The sequence below is a fragment of the Podarcis liolepis genome (assembly GCF_965112155.1).
Source record: "Podarcis liolepis genome assembly, chromosome: 13".
NCBI classification, from domain to species: Eukaryota; Metazoa; Chordata; class Lepidosauria; order Squamata; family Lacertidae; genus Podarcis; species Podarcis liolepis.
This window is the reverse complement of record NC_139573.1, coordinates 52,384,711-52,404,071: the sequence shown is the minus strand read 5'-3', so window position 1 is coordinate 52,404,071 and position 19,361 is coordinate 52,384,711. Positions and strand designations below refer to the sequence as shown.

General features: G+C 45.6%; 1 protein-coding gene across 9 annotated transcripts in view; it reads left to right on the top strand.

Moving 5' to 3' along the window:
* EPHA5 (EPH receptor A5) overlaps positions 1 to 19,361 on the top strand; it is a 253,669-nt gene that overhangs the window by 196,832 nt on the left and 37,476 nt on the right. For 5 of the 9 annotated variants that reach the window (XM_083473138.1, XM_083473132.1, XM_083473135.1 and 2 more), the window contains 2 exons: positions 2,276 to 2,435; positions 10,996 to 11,101. In XM_083473138.1, coding sequence (XP_083329264.1) covers positions 2,276 to 2,435; positions 10,996 to 11,101 — 266 coding nt within the window. The remainder of the gene's footprint in view (positions 1 to 2,275; positions 2,436 to 10,995; positions 11,102 to 19,361) is intronic. The other 4 variants (XM_083473140.1, XM_083473137.1, XM_083473133.1 and 1 more) reach the window with 3 other exon arrangements.

Below are 19,361 nucleotides of genomic sequence, written 5' to 3'. Positions count from 1 at the left end.
GACGTGATAGCAGCCTTAAGATATCTAAAGATTTGTCCCACAGAAAATGGAACACACTTTGTTGCTTCAGAGGAAAAGGTCAGAAGCGGTGCCAGATTTACATATAAGCTAAACAAGCTATAGCTTAGGGCTCCACTCTCTTGGGGCCCCCAAAAAATTCAAAGGAACAAAAAACCTGGATGTACATTTCCAAAATATAAGATAGGTAACAAATAAAATAAAACCTACATACAGTTAGAGCTTAATAAGTATCTCACTATTAACATACTTCTTCTTAATTGTATTTCACTGTTAATATACTTCTTCTTAATTGCATTTCACTATTAATATACTTCTTCTTAATTGTATTTCAGTTCAACAATCACTATGATAAAATACATATCTTATTATGGGCGAGTGGCTTTAGATACCTATTAGTTCCATAAATGACCATATAGCATATATTCAACACACAAAAAAGCGGCAATTTGTTGTTGACAAAGGACAGCTGAACATATAAAGGGCCCCATTACCTTCAGGAGCTGAGGCCTTCATCCAACATAAATCTGGCCCTGATCAGAAGCAACTGCAGGGAAGCACATTTCAGCTCAACACAGAAGAAACTTTCCTTTTTAATGGTACAACCTCATTTGACAAGTGAACAGACTGCCTCACAACGTGGTGGGCTCTCCTTCACTTCAGACTTGATAGCTACCGGCCAAAGATGCTGTTGCATCTTGCCTTAAATATGGTGTTGCAATAGCTGGCCTTCAAGCCCTCTTCCAACGCTACCATTCTCACATCTGTTAAATATAAAACTGAGTGTTCATTTACTCCCCTTCATATATGGAGTGCCGCAGGTGTGATGCTCCTAACCTTTTATCCAGAGTTGAGAGATCAACTTCAGACTCACTTTCTTCATTTCCCCCCTTCCATGGTTTGGGGTTAAATGTGTGCATCAAAGTTCATTCTTGGTATAAGCTTTTGTGTGCATGCACACTTCTTCATGCACACAAAAGCTTATTGCGTGTCGAGGACCCCCAAGACACCCCCGAATAAAAACACAGTTCACACATCTTTTGTTTTGGTTTTTGGCATAATTTTGGCAACAACTTTATTGAATTACAGTGAGTGGTTGCTTAGGCATTGGTTAGTGACTATGTGTTCCCACTTGGAGGTAGGAACAGAACTGACAACCACAAGTCTGCGGAAGTCAGTAGGGGTAAACAATTTTGGGGAGAGAAAAAGCTGGGCGCCAGGCTCTCCCCTCTCCCCAAATGCTCCCAAGGGCTCTTCCGTGGCCCTAGCCCTTTGCCAGGGATTCAGACAAAAGCATAGCGAGCCCCTGGATTCCTTTACCGGAATACCCTTGCAGCAGCAGCATTGGAGGGGCAGGCACAGCCAACCACATCCCCTCTATCAACCAAAAATTAACCAATGCTTAACCGCAACCTTACAAGTTGTGACAATTTGCTACACAGTAGGCAAAACCCAAATGGCACCAGCCAATCAGCCAAATGGTAAAATTCCTACCAGGCCCCTGCCCCAAAGCAGATGGCCCCATGACAGGCATCGCAAGGTCAGCGCGAACAAACCCTAAATAAAGAGAGGGTGGGCAGGTAATCCGATGTGTGCAGCGAAAAGAGGAAGCTCAACGCTGCGCACAGGGAACATATATAGCACCCCCATCAATCAAATAAAATTGCAACAATAAATTTTCCCCAGCAACAATGGAAGGTGTCCAATCAAATTCGTGGCCATCCAAACTAACCCGCCCAGCAACAGGGGATGTCATCGTTGCTCCCACCGCAACATGTGCTCTCTATGACGGAGAATCCGCTTACCAAGAACAAACTTAGTTGGTCTCTAAGGTGCTACTGGACAATTTTTTAATTTTATTTTTATATATATTTCGACTGCGTCAGACCAACACGGCTGCCTACCTGAATCTAGAATCAAGGTTCATGTTAGACTGAATTGATTCTTAACCAGGGCTTGAAGCTAGATTACAGACTCTGGTGAAAGTACACCAACAAAAGCATAAACCTTTAGCAGATGCGACTTTACACCATGTTTCACACTCAGAGAGGACGGGAGACAGCGAGCGCGCAGCTTGCTCTCAGTCTTTTAAGTGTGGTTAAGAGATTGCAGACATTGTGTTGACAGCAGCCTAGCGTTTCTGCTGTATAGTAATAGCCACCAAGCTTGTGCCTGCTATTTATAAGATTTCCCTTTCTATGTCTGTGTGTGTGTGTGTGTGCGGGTGTGTGTATTCATGCGTGCGTGCACCAAAAAGGATCAAGAGACCAGCTACACTATCATCAAATCCAAGGAAACGAAAATTACCGCAGATGGACTGAAACCTGCTTCAGCATATGTCTTCCAGATCCGAGCACGGACCGCAGCAGGGTATGGCAGCTTCAGCCGAAGATTTGAGTTTGAAACCAGCCCAGTGTGTAAGTCATTTTAATTACTGTCTGCCCATGTCTCTGTAATGGTTAATAGGAAAGAGTCAGCAGATCGATATCTTTGCAGGGGACACGTCAGCCTCCATCTCCTCCCTCTCCTCTCCCTGTCTCGCCGGAGCCCTTTGTGGCCTTGTGTGTTCAGACGCATCATTCATAAGCGTGGTGAGGGAAAGCTCAGCACATATTTCACCGGCTTGTTTCTCCTCCAGAATTTCAAACTTAAATCTTCTCTGAAGTCTGAATGCTAAAGAACCTCTTCTTTTATCATCACCCTCTCCCCCAATACAATGGTGCCTCGGGTTACATACGCTTCAGGTTACATACGCTTCAGGTTACAGACTCTGCTAACCCAGAAATAGTGCTTCAGGTTAAGAACTTTGCTTCAGCATGAGAACAGAAATCGTGCTCCGGTGGCATGGCGGCAGCTGGAGACCCCATTAGCTAAAGTGGTGCTTCAGGTTAAGAACAGTTTCAGGTTAAGAACGGACCTCTGGAATGAATTAAGTACTTAACCCGAGGTACCACTGTATATCCTGAAATGTAACAATCTTCTCACGCATTGTTCAGGTCCTTTAAAATAAATAAACAACCTCTGGAATGGTAATAGGTTGGCTATAGATCTGAAGAAAGCAAGTACCATACTGCCACAATCCGGGCTCCATGGTGGACAAACAGAACTTCAAATCTTCCACAGGTCATATGGCAGAACACCTGAGTCCTCCCACCTGTCTGATTCAATTGTGCCTATGTGATGCATTCATTTTATCTCATTCACACATTATATTTTTAGGGGACATGGTGTTGTTTTTTTAATGTGTAAATATTTGATGTACATTTGGTGAGGCTATCCTAAAGGACGATAGCTCGTTGGCAGAACAAATGCTTTGCAGACAGAAGGTCCTGGGTTCATTCCTCAGCATCCTAAAGTAGGGCTGGAGAGACTCCTGGCAGGAACCATAGACAGTTTCTGCCAGTCACTATAAACCATGGGTAGGCAAACTAAGGCCCGGGGGCTGGATCTGGCCCAATCACCTTCTAAATCCAGCCCGCGGACGGTCCGGGAATCAGCGTTTTTTTACATGAGTAGAATGTGTCCCTTTAATTAAAATGCATCTCTGGGTTATTTGTGGGGCATAGGAATTCGTTCATTCCCCCCCCCCCCAAAAAATATAGTCCGGCCCCCCACAAGGTCTGAGGGGCAGTGGACTGGCCCCCTGCTGATAAAGTTTGCTGACCCCTGCAACAATACAGAGTAAGAGGGTCCAATGGTTGACTCAGTAGGTGGCTACTTCCTGTGTTCCCCAACGATTCTTGAATCAGAGTATAATGGTGGCAAGGAAATATACCGGCTGATCTCAATATTGAGTTGTGGCAAGAGACTAATGTTGGGCATTTCTAAGAGGAGCACTTCCAAGTGAACAGCTTTTTAACTGCTCTCCAAATGGGTTGTGTGTGCGTGTGTGTTTTTCAAAGGATTGTTATTTTAATTACTCCGAGAACATCTTGCATGGGTAACCAAAAAAGCCACCCACCGAAGACGTTTTTACTACATTGGTCCTTGAATTTACAGCCATTTAAACGTCTGAAAATGTAGGCTGCTTTCGCTAAGAGCGGATCTACACTACAGACCTTTAGATTAGGTTTTTACCAGCTTAACTGTCATGGCTTTCCCCCAACGAACAAACCAAAACATTGGAACCTCATTTTGTAATTCCAGGGGTTTACATGTTTGTTTGTTTTTCCCCTGGGGAAGAAAACAATTACCAGTTTAGATCTGTAATGTAGATATGCTCTGAATCTCTCTATCTGGTTCCCCTTGTATCCAAGCACTTTTGGTTGTTCAGAGTCACCCTTCAGACCACAACTGATGACCTTTAAATGTTTTGTTCGACTAGAAGAAAGGGGAGATTGAATGGAATCTTTTGTTCTGCAGTTGGACTAAAGAGGAAGGCTAGCATGTTACTGTTGACATATCTATTTACTACAAAGGAGGTGTGAAATCTGGGGAAAGGTCTCACCAATGGCTAATGAGCTTGTTTGATTTAGCGAAATAGTTCTGATTTCCAAAACACAGCTGGAGCTTTTGAAAGATGCAAGAGAGATCATGCTCTGCAGCTTTTTCCAAGGAGTTGATGATTTTTCTCGGTTTTCTGCTGGTAAAAAATATTAAATAAATAAAGTCTTCATCCTTCTAGTTGAAAATAATGTGTTGTCAAACTGGTTTCTACTCATGGCATGTTGTGAGAGAATTACAACTCAGTACAGTGGTACCTCAGGTTACATACGCTTCAGGTTACATATGCTTCAGGTTACATACTCTGCTAACCCAGAAATAGTACCTCGGGTTAAGAACTTTGCTTCAGGATGAGAACAGAAATCGTGCTCCCACGGTGCGGCAGCAGCAGGAGGCCCCATTAGCTAAAGTGGTGTTCAGGTTAAGAACAGTTTCAGGTTAAGTACGGACCTCCGGAACGAATTAAGTACTTAACCCGAGATACCACTGTATAGACCTGGAGGCTGTGTTTCCACTTGTTCAAGCATGCAATCCAGTTTCTGGTGTGAATTGTGTTAAAAGGTGTTTCTGGTAGTAATATTTTGAAAAGTGTGAATATGGCCAGAATCCAGAGAACTATGCATCTTATTCCGAAGAGATTTCCAGGCCAGATTTTTCTAGCCGAAGTACCTTCATGACAGAGGGGAAGCTGCTTTTCAAATTGAGGGGAGTTGCAAAAGCAGTTTGCACTAGACTACCATAGCATTGGGGAAGTAAGAGATACTCAGAAATACTGCTTGCTTAGTTCAGTTCAAGCCTCTTGCCTAAGCAACTCTTAGATCCTAGACCACATGCTAGATTTGTTTGCCTGTGTCAATGATAGCCAACTTTTCGAACCATAATTTGACTAGGAAAAAATGGCATCATATCTTGTCTTCGAAAGGAAAGGAAACATACCTATTCCATCCATTTTGGGGAAGTTGATTTATTGTTCCTTTGTTTGGGTTGTTGGCTGTTGATGCTATTTCTAGCGAGGCTTTATTGGAGAGGCAAAGCTTTTACAGATAGAGGGGGAAAAAATCCAGCTTCAGTCCTGGGCACCTCCAGTTAAAGTTCTCAAGAAAGACCTCCAACCATAAATGCGAGGGGCAGCCTTTGCCATTTAGAGCCACTTGATGAGATGGAGACAATATCTGACTCAGTGTAAGGCAACTTGATATGCTGATATATGTTTCACTTATGTTTGATTCACATATAAACCTCAAGAGTTTGAGGTATACAGGTTTTACATATGTGGTATATTATAGGCACAATTTAATTTTTCTGCATTCACATTTCTTATCTTATACTGCTTTGGGTTGTATACAATTTTTGTAAATAAACTAAAGTGTTTCATTGCTGTCCTTCATTAGGGCAGAAAATTACATGTTATGAGGAAGGCCGGGCTGCTGCAGAAAACATTGCTACCGTATTTTTTGCTCTATAAGACTCACTTTTTCCCTCCTAAAAAGTAAGGGGAAATGTGTGTGCATCTTATGGAGCGAATGCAAGCTGCACAGCTATCCCAGAAGCCAGAACAGCAAGAGGGATTGCTGCTTTCACTGCGCAGCGATCCCTCTTGCTGTTGTGGCTTCTGAGATGCAGAATATTTTTTTTCTTGTTTTCCTCCTCCAAAAACTAGGTGCGTCTTGTGGTCTGGTGCGTCTTATAGTGTGAAAAATACGTTATATTGTTGTCGTCATCCCCCTTCCTGTAACAGCTAGTAATAATTCTAATTTCTGTAACATCTAGTAATTCTGACTCACAATTTGTCCAAAAAAAGCAACAACTAAAAGATTCCTCCTCACCCCGCAAGCAAACAGGTTGCTGAAACAAAGTTTTGGAGAAAACCAAGGCTGGGTTTTTGTGCTGGACTGAGCATGTGGATGCCCTCTTGAGCTAGCATTGGAACTTGCCGTGGTGTTGTGGTCTAAACCACTGAGCCTCTTGGTTTTGATGATCAGAAGGTTGACAGTTCAAATCCCCACAATGGAGTGAGCTCCTGTTGCTCTGTCCAAGCTCCTGCCAACCTAGCAGTTCGAAAGCATGCCTGTGCAAGTAGATAAATAGGTACCGCTGTGGTGAGAAGGTAAACGGCATTTCCAGGTGCTCTGGTTTCCATCACAGTGTTTCGTTGCGCCAGAAGCGGTTTAGTCATACTGGCCACATCACCCAGAAAGCTGTCCATGGGCAAATGTTGGCTGCCTTGGGCTGAAAGCGAGATGAGCGCCACAACCTCATAGTCACCTTTGACTGGGCTTAACTGTCCAGAGGTCCTTTACCTTTACCTTTACCTTCACCTTACCTAGTAAATGTGGGTGGCACTCTGGGTTAAACCACAGAGCCTAGGGCTTGACGGTCAGAAGGTCAGTGGTTCGAATCCCCATGATGGGGTGAGCTCTCATTGTTTAGTCCCTGCTCCTACCAACCTAGCAGTTTGAAAGCATGTCAAAATGCAAGTAGATAAATAGGTACCGCTCCAGCAGGAAGGTAAACGGCGTTTCCATGTGCTGCTCTGGTTTCGGTGTTCTGTTGCTCCAGAGGCTGCTCAGTCATGCTAGCCACATGAACCGGAAGCTGTCTGCAGTCAAACGCCGGCTCCCTTGGCCAGTAAAGCTAGATGAGCGCTGCAACCCCAGAGTCATCCATGACTGGACTTAACGGTCAGGGGTCTCTTTACCTTTACCTACCTAGTAAAAATAATTAAGAAGAGTCCTCAAGCCTTAAATCTTCCACTCCTTATTTAGCACATCTTACCCTGTGTCCTGAAGACATTCTGGTGTGCATTCCCATCCCACTGACAGCAGTCACTTAACATGGGGTGGGAGTGAGGAACGTTCATTTTTAGGACAACAGGACCACAGAGTAAGATACAGTGGTGCCTCGCAAGACGAAAATAATCCGTTCCGCGAGTCTCTTCGTCTAGCGGTTTTTTCGTCTTGCGAAGCAACCCTATTAGCGGATTAGCGCTATTAGCGGTTTAGCGGTTTAGCGGCTATTAAAGGCTTAGCGGCTTAGCGGCTAAAAGGCTATTAGCAGCTTAGTGGCTTAGAAAAAGGGGGGGTCGAAAAAAATCGCAAGACTCGCAAGATGTTTTCGTTTTGCGAAGCAAGCCCATAGAGAAATTCGTCTTGCGAAGCGCACCGAAAAACGGAAAACCCTTTCGTCTAGCGGGTTTTTCGTCTTGCGAGGCATTCGTCTTGCGGGGCACCACTGTATACAGTATTGCATCAGGGACAGGCAGACTGAAGACTTGAAATCACTATAATGAATAAAAATGTCCACTCTTTAGCCTATTGGCTTGGTTAAATTTCACTCGCCACTAATATTTATGCATTCGTGCCTGTTTAAAATTGTACAATTGACATGTTTATTACATTTCCATATAATTTCAATTAAGGAAATATTTAGTGACAGGGAGAAAAATCCCTTCATTTCCCTTTTGAATAGAAATCCACTCTCTCCATTTGTTTTCTAAATTTAAATTTGCCAGCCTTTGATTGTTTGTCTTGAGCTCTTATAATCTACTCTCTCTCTCTTTTTTAATGCTGTCAGTTTTCTCATTTTCATTGCATGTTACCTTTTTAAAATGAAATAGATTTTAAAGGAAAAGGAGACAAGAGCCATGGAGTCAATGAGCAAGCTATTAATAGAGAAAAGAGCTCCATGATGCAAACATTAATGTAATAAAAATGATCTATTTAATGTATTTTATATTGCATTAACCATTAATCATGTCCTATAAGTAGAAACAAAACCTTATTATAGTGCCAGATAAATCTCTTATTGCGAATCTTGGATACAGTAGAAAAGTTTCTAATTCAGAGTAATTCAGTAATCGTGTTTCAGGTTATTTATAAATAACCTGCTGGCATTTTGACACCATTGGTCTATTGCCATCCTGACCTTAAACTTCTGAGCAGAAATACCCATAATAATGTTATAAAGGTCTACCATGTAAATCAGAAACATCGCCTAGATTATTTTTTTTATGGGAACAGCCAATTCTAATGAAATCTGTCTAAAGCTTCAATTCTATAATCACTTACCTGGGAATAAAGCCCTTGGAACACAGTGGAACTTATTTCTGAGTAGACACGCATAGGACTGCCTGGTCAAAATGCTGTTCAGTTATTAATGAACTGACTTTAGAAAACTCTCAGAAACAAGTAAATGCTGTTACAGTTACTAAATTGAATTGCTGCTGGATTTCTCTTCACTGGGAAAGAATTCTAGTTAGAGCAGAATGTTTTCTTGGGCATCAGAGAGTGGAGTAGAATCTGAAGTGGAATTTTTGAGGGCTCCCCATTACAGCGAAACTTGTTGATAACTGCCACTTCTGTCTCTAAATCTGCAGCACTAATTAGAACTTCAATGGACAGTTTGCAATGTATCTGTGTCCGTCCAATCGTTACGAAAGCATAACTATCGACTATCATTTAGTTCCATGCTGCTCAACTGGTGATTTACTGATCAAATACCGTGTTTCATTTTTCACATCACACTAAGCCAAAGAATGGCTTGCCACAAATGCGTGAGTTCTGGGAGAGGAGATAGTGACTTCTGCGCTACCTGGGGCTAAGCCATAGTTTGGCTGAGTGTGTCTCCCCAAGCCCTTTGGTTTGTCTCACTCCAGGCGAACCTCAAGTGGTAAATCAAGAGCAGACCTTAGTTATAGCTCATGGTTAGTCTGGAGCAAGACAAGCCACAAGCCCAGGTTAGGACAGCATTCTAAGCCAAACCATAGCTTAACTTGGGGTAGTGTGCCAGCAGGAGGATTGGGGGAGGAGCGCAGTGGTCTTTTTTCTGGGAAACTCCACATTCACAGAAAACCATGGTTTGGCTTAGTATAAGGTTACCGGATTTTTTTTCAATGAATCCGGGGACACTTTAAATAAATAAATACTACACATTCTGGACGCTGATGCTGCAGCAGTGGCGGTGGCGGTGGCAGAGGGGCAGCTGCCGCCTTGACCTCAACCACCACGTTTCCCCTTCCTCCGAGGCTTCTATCTCCTTTCTCCATGAGCCTGGGCAACCCCTGAGTTGTTGGTTCTTTGGCGGTGGTGGTGGTGAAGCGGTGCGCTGTGGGTCAGACATGGAAGGTGGAGAAGGAGGGCCGAGAGCAGCGGCGAGGCTCGGGCAGCACAATGCTCCCTTCCCATCCGAGCAGCCCCAATACCGTTCTTACTTGCGTGCAAGCAGGAGGGAGCGGGGATCCCTCAGCTGAGAATGAAGGCTTCCCATTGCCTAACTCAGAGATCCCTGCTCCCTCCTGCTTGCACGCAAGCTCTGATAGGCAGCTTCACAGCTGAGAGATCCCTGCCCCGCTCCTGTTTGCACGCAAGTAGGAGTTGGGAGGGTGCTCCGATAGGCAGCATGAAGCCTCCCTTCACATCTTATTTGCTGGGGTCAGGGAAGGTGGAGGCAGCCTGGAAGCTGCATCTGAGAGCTCCTGCACCACCGTCATATGGGGACTTCCGAGCAGCTCCTGAAGCCAGCCAGAGTCAACTGCTCCGGGCTGCTGAGACTGCCGCGTTTCCCGGGGACATTAGATGAAATCCGGGGACATTCCGGGGATGGAATTTGATCAGGGACTTATTCGCAAATCCGGGGACTGACCACGGGAAACGGGGACGTCTGGTACCCCTAGCTTAGTATTACATGCAAATCAGGTCTCTGTGTGAACAAAACTTAAAGTTTGAACAAATGGAGTTTGAACTTTATGGTTTGAACAAATATAGTTGCCATCTGTCAGGGAACTGACATCGGAGCGAGAGGCGAAGGGGAGGCTCCCAGATGATGCTGGCGAAGGACCCAGCAGCAGGGGGAGAAACAGCTCAGTAGAGGGGGAAGCCAATCAGCGCAACACCAGGGATAAAGGGGGGCAGACGGGGGAATTGGAGAGAGGGCTCCAGGACTCTTCACTGGACATCAGTGAGGAGAGCCCAGGTCCTCCGCTACCCACGCCTTCCCTGCGCAGAAGACTCCCGCGCAGTGAGAGGAGGAGGAGACTGGGTGTCAAACAACTTTTATGTTGGAAGAGGTTCAAGAAACGCCCACTGATAGATTCTGCCAGTGACTGAGGCAGCCACGATGAGAAGGGGCTATGCAGTCAGAAAGGTTTAACAAGGCAAATTAACTGAGAAAGGCACCAGTTTACGCACACGTAACTCATACCCATTACACCATCAAACTTCATCTGAAGTTCAATTTCCAGGCAATTTATGAAGTTCCTGCATTGAGGGGAACACACAAAGGCAGCGTCCGCACACCTCCATAACAGGCAAAATACAACTTGCACAAAATCAGTTCCTTGACCTCTGCAGGCTTGCTAAAACTAAAAACACAGGTCTGTCATTATTTTCTTTCCAAAATAACGAAGTGGCAAAAAACCCCAGACATGCTAAAGAATTATTTAAGCCACAGCTCCTCTCTATCAGGCTTGAAGCAGGGCCTTTGCTGGAGGTCGATGGCACTTTTAACCTTAATCTCCCTTTTTGTCTCTTCTCTCAGCAGTAGCTGCATCCAGCGATCAGAGCCAGATCCCTATAATTGCTGTGTCTGTTACAGTGGGAGTGATCCTCTTGGCTGTTGTTATTGGTTTCCTTCTCAGCGGAAGGTAAGAGGCAAAAACTTGTGTTTTTGTGCTTCTGAACACTTTTTTCCTCTGTATTTCCACCCTCCACTGACCTCCCCTTTTACTTCAATCTAGCCAGCTGTATTTGCAGCACGTTTCTTCACAAACTAGAGAACATGGAAGCACTGTAGTCTATTAAACATGGGGTGATATTCTCAGGGGTGGAGGAAGGGGGTGCGGTGGGGCAGGTCTCCCCGGGTGTCACCACTGAAAAATGCCGGGCAGCACTCACCATGGGGCCTGCAGCGTGCCCGAGCCACGTGTCTCTCCTGGGAGTAATGTGCTGGCTTGGGTGCCCACAGGCTCCGCGCTGCCCCAAACGGTCCACCCGCCGCCTCCCCCTCATCTGTAGGGCGGCTGAGTGGGAAGAGGCAGGCAGACTCCTTGGAGGCCCCGTGGAGCGCCCTGCCCCGGCTCACCCCACCCCAGGGGTGGCTGGCCCCGCCCCTGGCGCAGGGCACACGCACCACCCCAGATGCCCAATCAGCTTGCTCCACCGCTGAATATTCTCTCTGCAAAGAGAGCTGGACCTATGCTTCCCTAGGAGGCTTGTCTCTAGGGTTCAGAATGCCATGGCAAGACTCTTTATGGGGTCTCCGCCATGGGATCACATTCATCCAGTGCTTTTCCAGCTGCACTGGTTCCCAGTAGAGTACAGGGTCAGGTTTAAGGTGCTGGTTTTGACCTTTAAAGCCCTATGCAGCCTAGGACCCTCGTACCTACAGGACAGCCTCTCCTGATATGCCCCACAGAGGACATAAATAACAACACTTTGGAAGTCCCAAGCCCCAAGGATGTTAGATTGGCCTCAACCAGGGCCAGGGCCTTTTCAGCTCTGGCCCCAGCCTGGTGGAACTCCCTACCACAGGACATCAGGGCCCTGTGGGATTTGATAGCTTTCCACAGGCAAGACAGAGCTGGCCTTTGGGCTGGACTCAGTCTGACCCCCACCTATTTTATTTTATTTTTTGATGGAACCCCTTATATGGGATTTGTATATAAATTTTCCCTCGGCTCTTTTTGCTGGTCCATGTAGGACCAGCATGCATAGTTGGCCCCGGTGAATATTTGACATTTTCTCCCCTTAAGGCTTTGATCTATAGGCTGCCACTAAAACGAGGCTGCATTTTAAGCTGCATTCTAACTTATATTTTAATCAACTGTTTGGCTTTTAAAAAAAATGTTTTTACTGTATTTATATTCAATGTTAGCCACCCTGAGCCCGGTCTTGGTCAGGGAAGGCGGGGTATAAATAAAAAATTATTACTGTTATTATTATACAGAGGTGAGCACCTATTTTACTTTGCCTAGTCAGCAGAATGGCAATCTGCTCTCTGCACTATGGGCAGAATGTGGCCCCGACTCCCGATCAACTCATCAGGAAAACCTTACTGTAGGTCTGGATTCATGTATGGTTGCTATTGCACAGGAAGCTCTCATCATATTGAGTTGAGCTATGGGGGATGAGGGAGGGAGATGAGAATCGGAAAAAGACCATAGCTGATCCATCTTTCATTGTGCTGCGGGAGGGCAGAGGGAGGGAGGGAGCGGAGGGAACAGCTCTCCTTGTGTAAGTGAGAACACAGCAGCCAACACTTTCTACAGGGTCCTGCTGTGAACCTGTCCTCCGTGTGCTAATTTTGCTCTTCCGGTGAGTGTCTCTATGATAGTCTGCTCAAGAGTGGATTTTTGGTAATATGGTGCCCTGTGTAAGACCAAAAATTGCCCCCTCCCACCCAAAATAGTTCTAACTTTGAGTAGGTACCCATGTAAATACAGGTTGTTGTTATTGTTGTTGTTATCTTGCACCCCCTTAACTCGGTGCCCCGTGCAGGGGAACTGCCCACACCACCCTAAATCCAGCGCTGCTCTGCTTCTCCTGAACTGTGATGAGACAGAAAAAAGGGTTGCAGTGCAATGTTGGTTCTTACTCCACCCACCATCAACTTTGGCTCCACCCACCACTGGCTCTAATCTCACTTACTTTTCCTGTGGGTCACTGGCCCTTCATAGAAAGGTTCCCCCCATACCTGGTTTAAACAAGCCACAGTTCTACGCATTTGGACATCACAGGGAAGTGTGGTTTGTTTCAAAGTGACTTCCAATCCAAAAGAATAAGAGAAAAGCTTGTTCATGTCACAGGAAACCGTGGTTTCACCAAAGCTTGTTCATGTCACAGGAAACCGTGGTTTCACATGACATCTGAACCCTGCTTTTTTGAGTGACAATGGCTCTGGGATGCTCAAAACTGTTAAGAATCCACATTCACTGTTCCTAAAAAGCCCTTCAGCATTATTTGGCTTCTGCGGTAGCTTTCCTTCATGAATTTCAAAACTTGGCTGGTGCTTTGAGTGGCTCTTCACAATCCAAACTAAAACAGATTTTTTTTTTAAAAAAAAAAACCAACCTCCAGCTTTTCCAGCTAGCAGCCAATTTGGGAATGAAAGCAAAGGGAAGCTGATTTAAGAGGCAGAAATTATTTTAGCCCTGCTGTGTTTGTCTTGGATATGATTTTGAACGAATTCGTGGAGTGTCTTAACATGCTGTGGCATTACAAGGTGGTTGTGTTTTTTTACGCATTCCAAGCCAAGCTAAAGCCATTTTCTAGATTCTGCTAATCATTTTGTGGGCATATTTTGAGCCCAGACTAGTGCTTAGCAGACATCATGGGGTTCAAGTTCTTTGTAATTATTTCTAGCAAGTATCAACACTTGGCTACAGCATCGCTGGGCTCAAGCACGGCCGCAGCAGGGAGTTGCCGCTCCTTATCTATGAGTTTTTGGTCTGGGCGAGGAAAGACCAATTTGCTGGAAACCCAGGCACAGGGGTAAATTGCTGTTCCGCTTACTGTGTCCTACTATATGGGATGATCTGATTCAGAGTGGAAGCAAACTTGCACACCAATGCATGCAATTAAAACCCTCACAGCTACTTTCTTCATTTTTGGAAATGGCTTCAGATGGGAGGCAGATTATATTGGGGTGGGGAGCAGGGTTATGAAGTATTCCCAAACTCTGGTGGGGGACACAGTGCACTCCTTCTGGGGCACAATGTCCAGCTTTGGACCTCACCCTGCACTCAGCTCTCACCCGTGGCTCCCAGAAATTGTCAGCATGCAACAGCGGCCACACCCTAGGAACGGATTTGACTGGCTGGCTAAAGCAGGTGATGGTAGCTGAACGGTCTCAAACCTTCAGTTAATTAGGGGCTTCACCTGCGTGCAAACACAAGCTCCAGAAGATTGAGCAGACAAGACCAAGGGTGGGTCCAATGGTTAAGAAGGCAGTTGTAGTCGAGTAAGGTTGTCTTCCATGAACACAGTTTTAACAGTGAGTCTGTAAGTGACTGTGGAGACCAAGTCTGGATCTACACGTCCTTCCACAGTGGGGACATAGGTTTCTGGGCAGGAGTTGATCACGGTCAGGGTTTGCCAAGCGTGCCTTCCTCTTAGCGTTTTCTCCCTTTTGTCCTGAGTTTGAGTGTCTTCAAAGCCCATGATCCTTTTGGTAAAGGCTGTTCTCCAACTGGAGCGCTCGCAGGCCAGTGTTTCCCAGTTCTCGGTGTTTATACTACATTTTTTTAGATTTGCCTTGAGGGAGTCTTTAAACCTCTTTTGGTGACCACCAGCATTATACTTTCCATTTTAAAGTTCGGAATAGAGTAGTTGCTTTGGAAGATGATAATCAGGCACAACATAACCAGTCCAACGAAGTTCATGTTGAAGAATCATTGCTTCTTGTGCTTGGTTTTGGCCTCACAGAAGGCAGTACTGGTCTAAACAGACCATTGGCTCAGTATATGTGTATAAGACTTGGTGGTGGCATAAACCATCCAATGGCTACTCTAAAGTGTTGACACTTCATTCCGTTTGTCAGCTACAACTACAATCTTTCTGTTTGTTTTTTCTGAAGTGTCACAAATAGCAGGTTGGCATTCTGATGCCCTAGGGTACCCTAGTACACCTGAGTCCACTGGCAACAGTCCTCCGCAACCAAAGGTCAGGCAAGCATTAGTCACAGTGGTACTGTGGAAATGCATTAGTTTCTGAAAGTTTGTGGATGCCTGGAGAATTTGAAATTAGCCCTGTTTTGTCCTGAACAATCAAGCTGCATTTTAGACCTCATTTTCTTGCATCTATTCTAAACTCCCTTATTAAATAACGTGCCTTCTGATCGAGGTCAAATAGCTGTTAAGCAAAATATTGATGGACGCTTTAATCATATGTTCGTTCCTTTTCTAAAAACACAAAACAAATTTTTTTTACTGCCTGAAAAGGAATTATTCTGGAAGATTAAAATAAGAGGTCATTAGAAGGCTTTGGGGTTGAAGTTGTTTTGTGAAACCCGACTGTTTGCTTGTTTTTATTAGACAAGCAGCAATGTTTGTGGCATTTTTGCAAAGTGACATAAAGACACACACACAAAGAAACAAAAAACACATGCGTGGTCCTTGCTTGATGGAGCTAGCATTCTAAATTTCAGTAATAGAAGGGGAAAACAGGTTGAAAGGGTTGTTAGATAAACAAGAGCAAGTGCAGTTGCGTGCTGAGGTCCCCCAAAACACCCTTACCCCAATAACTCACACATCACTCATAATTTTTTTGTTTAAGGTTTTTGGCATAATTTTGGCCACAACTTTATTAAACATACAAATTGTGAGTGGTTGCTTAGGCATTGGTTATGACTATCTGCCCCCCCCCCTGCCTTGGGGGACAGCACTGACTCCCGGATTCCAGCGAAAGCCAGTGTGGAGGAACAAGATCAGGGATAACTGGAGCTGCGCCACAGACCCTCAGCTTCTCCCCGCATGCTCCCAGAGGCTTACGCGGCTCAAACCCAATTCCAGGGGTTTGGACGAAAGGATGGTAAGCCCCTGAATTCCTTTAACGGAATTCCCTTGCAGCAGCAGCATTGGAGGGGCAGGCACAGCCAATCCATACCCCTCCTCCAACCAATTTAAACCAATGCCTAACCGCCAACCTTACAAGTTGTGACGATTTGCTACGCAGTAGGCAAAAACCAATTGGCACACACTAATCAGCCAAATGGAAAAATTCCTACCAGGCCCCCGCACCAAGGCGGACGACCCAATGACAGGCATAGCAAGGTCAAAGCACAAGCCCAAAACAAGGGAGGGCGGGCAGGTGATCCGGTGCCCACAGCGAAAGAGAAAGCAGCTTGCTGTGAACCTTGTTTAAATAACCTCTGTTCCCACCCCCAAATTGGCAACATCAAATTTACCACAGCCACACCAACCACCAATCCAAGCCAGGCCCCTTCAATCTATCCTGCCTGGCAACTACGGGGTGCTTTGCCTGGCCCCATCCGCAACACGTGCTCTCCTTTAGTGAGAACATGCTTTACCTGTATTTAACCTTTGTTTCCACTGATGGGGAGAAGTGAGAGGTGCACTTTTGTTACACCCCAACTACAAATCTCAGAGCAATCTAACAGTCAATCCTTCCTCACAGGAAGCTCTGGGAATTGTAGCGCTGTGATGGAGAATAGGGGTCTCTTTAACAACTATCAGCACCCTTCACAAACTAGAGCTCCCATAATTCTTTGGTAGAAGCCATGACAGTTTAAAGTCATAACACAGTGCTTTAAATGTGTGGTCATGAAAAGTATTTCCAACTACCCAGCTCTGAAAATACAGTGTTATACATCTGCTGTGATTTACGGAGCGCCATGTGCACTTTGTTTCTTGCACTCAGGAACAGTAATTGTAAATATTAGTATAGACGGCGTGCAGCCCAACTGCTCAGGGAATGAATCTGTCAGTGGCAGAATGCTTGCAGCCCGGCATCTGCATAGGGAGGGAAACTCATCAAAGCTTAACACAAACCTGGGAACAGGTGAACCTGGCGGAGCGGCTGGTCTGAGAACTGGGAAACCAAAGGGAAGAGACTTCTGGGAGTCCGGGACCGAGTGCCCCAAGGGAGTTGGGCTGAGGCCAGAGAAGAACTTTGGTCTTTCAGGTTTCAGCGAGGCCAAAATTTGGCATGCATGATCCATCTCTTGCTTTCCATTCTGCTCAGTTCTCTACGTCCTAGTTGCGATGCCCTGCAGTTCCCCCTGGACTCGATGCCCAGTGTGGTGGAACAAGCCACGCTGCCCTAAATCTGCCTGCGCCGAGACAAGAGAGTAGAGAGGTCAGTGGGCTGAGGCAGCCTGAATTCAGTACAGTGGTACCTCGGGATTACAGACGCTTCGAGTTACAGACGCTTCAGGTTACAGACTCTGCTAACCCAGAAATAGTACCTCGGGTTAAGAACTTTGCTTCAGCATGAGAACAGAAATCGTGCAGTGGCGGTGCGGCGGCAGCGGAAGGCCCCATTAGCTAAAGTGGTGCTTCAGGTTAAGATCAGTTTCAGGTTAAGAACGGACCTCCGGAACGAATTACGTTCTTAACCCAAGGTACCACTGTAGAGAGAATCTTGATGAACTTCAAGTGATTCATGAAAAGGGCTGCAGAGCACTAAGGACACTATGCTGCGTTCAATGAGCGATAGGAGGAAGAAAGGCCTCAGCCCAGTATACCTGAAGGAGCGTCTCCACCCCCATCATTCTACCCAGACACTGAGGTCCAGCGCCAAGAGCCTTCTGGCGGTTCCCTCACTGCGAGAAACAAAGTTGCAGGGAACCAGGCAGAGGGCCTTCTCAGTAGTGGCACCTGCCCTGTGGAACGCCCTCCCATCAGATGTCAAGGAAATAAACAAGTATCTGACATTTAGAAGACATCTGAAGGCAGCCCTGTTTAGGGAAGTTTTTAATTACTGATGTTTTAATCTATTTTTAATCTTTTGTTGGAAGTGGCACAGGGTGGCTTGGGAAACTCAGCCAGATGGGCAGGGTATAAATATATTATTATTATTATTATTATTATTATTATTATTATTATTATTATTATTGTGTTTGAGGCAAGCAAGGAAGCACTATTTAAGTAACTAAGCTAGCCCATTTAACTAACTATTTAAGGTATCCTATACACTGGAATTATATATATATTTAAATGCATGTAAAATATATATATTCCTGGACAACCCTGAGGCTGATACCTCTTTTCTGGAATTTAACTGCTGCTCAGATCCCACAGGCTCACTTTCCCAACCTTGTAGAAATTGGGATTTATTGGTCCTGGATTGAGTAAGTTGCAAAAAGTAGGTGCTGTAGTGGTTGGGAGTTACTCGTGCGTAATCCTGCTCCGTGTGAGCATCGGATTGCCTGGTTAAACCCTCCGGACTGCGCAGCCCATATTTCCGTGGCTGCCCTTAGTCACTCGTAGAATCTGTCTGTGGGCGTTTCTTAAAGCGTTGCCAACATAAAAGTTGTTTGACGCCCAATCGTTTCCGCCTCTCACTGCGCAAGAGTCTCCTGCGCAGGGTGGGCGTGGGCAGCGGGGTGCTTGGGCTCTCCTCACTAACTTCCAACGAAGAGTCCTGGAGCCCCTGCACCTCCCTGTCCCGTTGCTCTCCCTGATCCCTGGTGTTACACTCATTCTCTTCCCCTTCTTCCCGGCTGAGTCTCCCTCTAGCGCTTGGACCTTCCCCTGCAGAATCAGAGACCCTCTCCTTCTCCCGTGCCTCTGATGGCAGTTCCCTGACAGGTGCAGTGTTCTGATAACCATCATTTCATGACATGGAAGGGGCAAGCTTTGATCAGAACTTCTGCCTTAAAAAATTGTGTTGCCAGCCTGTGCCTCAGCTTAAAATAGTTCACTCGTCCTAATATAGAAGGTGGTAAAGACAGTTTCTGCGTATTAGCCAACGCTTTTGTTCCCACACTTGCTTTGCTACCATACAAGCCTGAAATCTATCTGTCCAGGTTCAATGAAAAATGCCAGGAAGAATTTAACTCCAGTGCTAGAGGAATCTACACCATCCACCCCCTGCCTTCACCTGAGCATTGCCAGAGTTGAGCCCAGGACAATTTCGTAAGGCCCAACTCAGTCTATTAAAATATTAAGATGGATGAGACTGCAGTTGTGCTGGTTTCTCTTCCTAAGGAACCAATTCCCAGCTGGTAAGCTGCAAATTCAGACCTTACCTCAGCCAAATCAAACCTCACAAATTGATGCTAGGTAGTCCTTACAGATATCAGGGCCCATATAGAGAGATGTTTCTCCTCTTTAAGGTAAAGGTAAAGGGACCCCTGACCATTAGGTCCAGTCGTGGCTGACTCTGGGGTTGCGGCACTCATCTCACTTTACTGGCCGAGGGAGCCGGCGTACAGCTTCTGGGTCA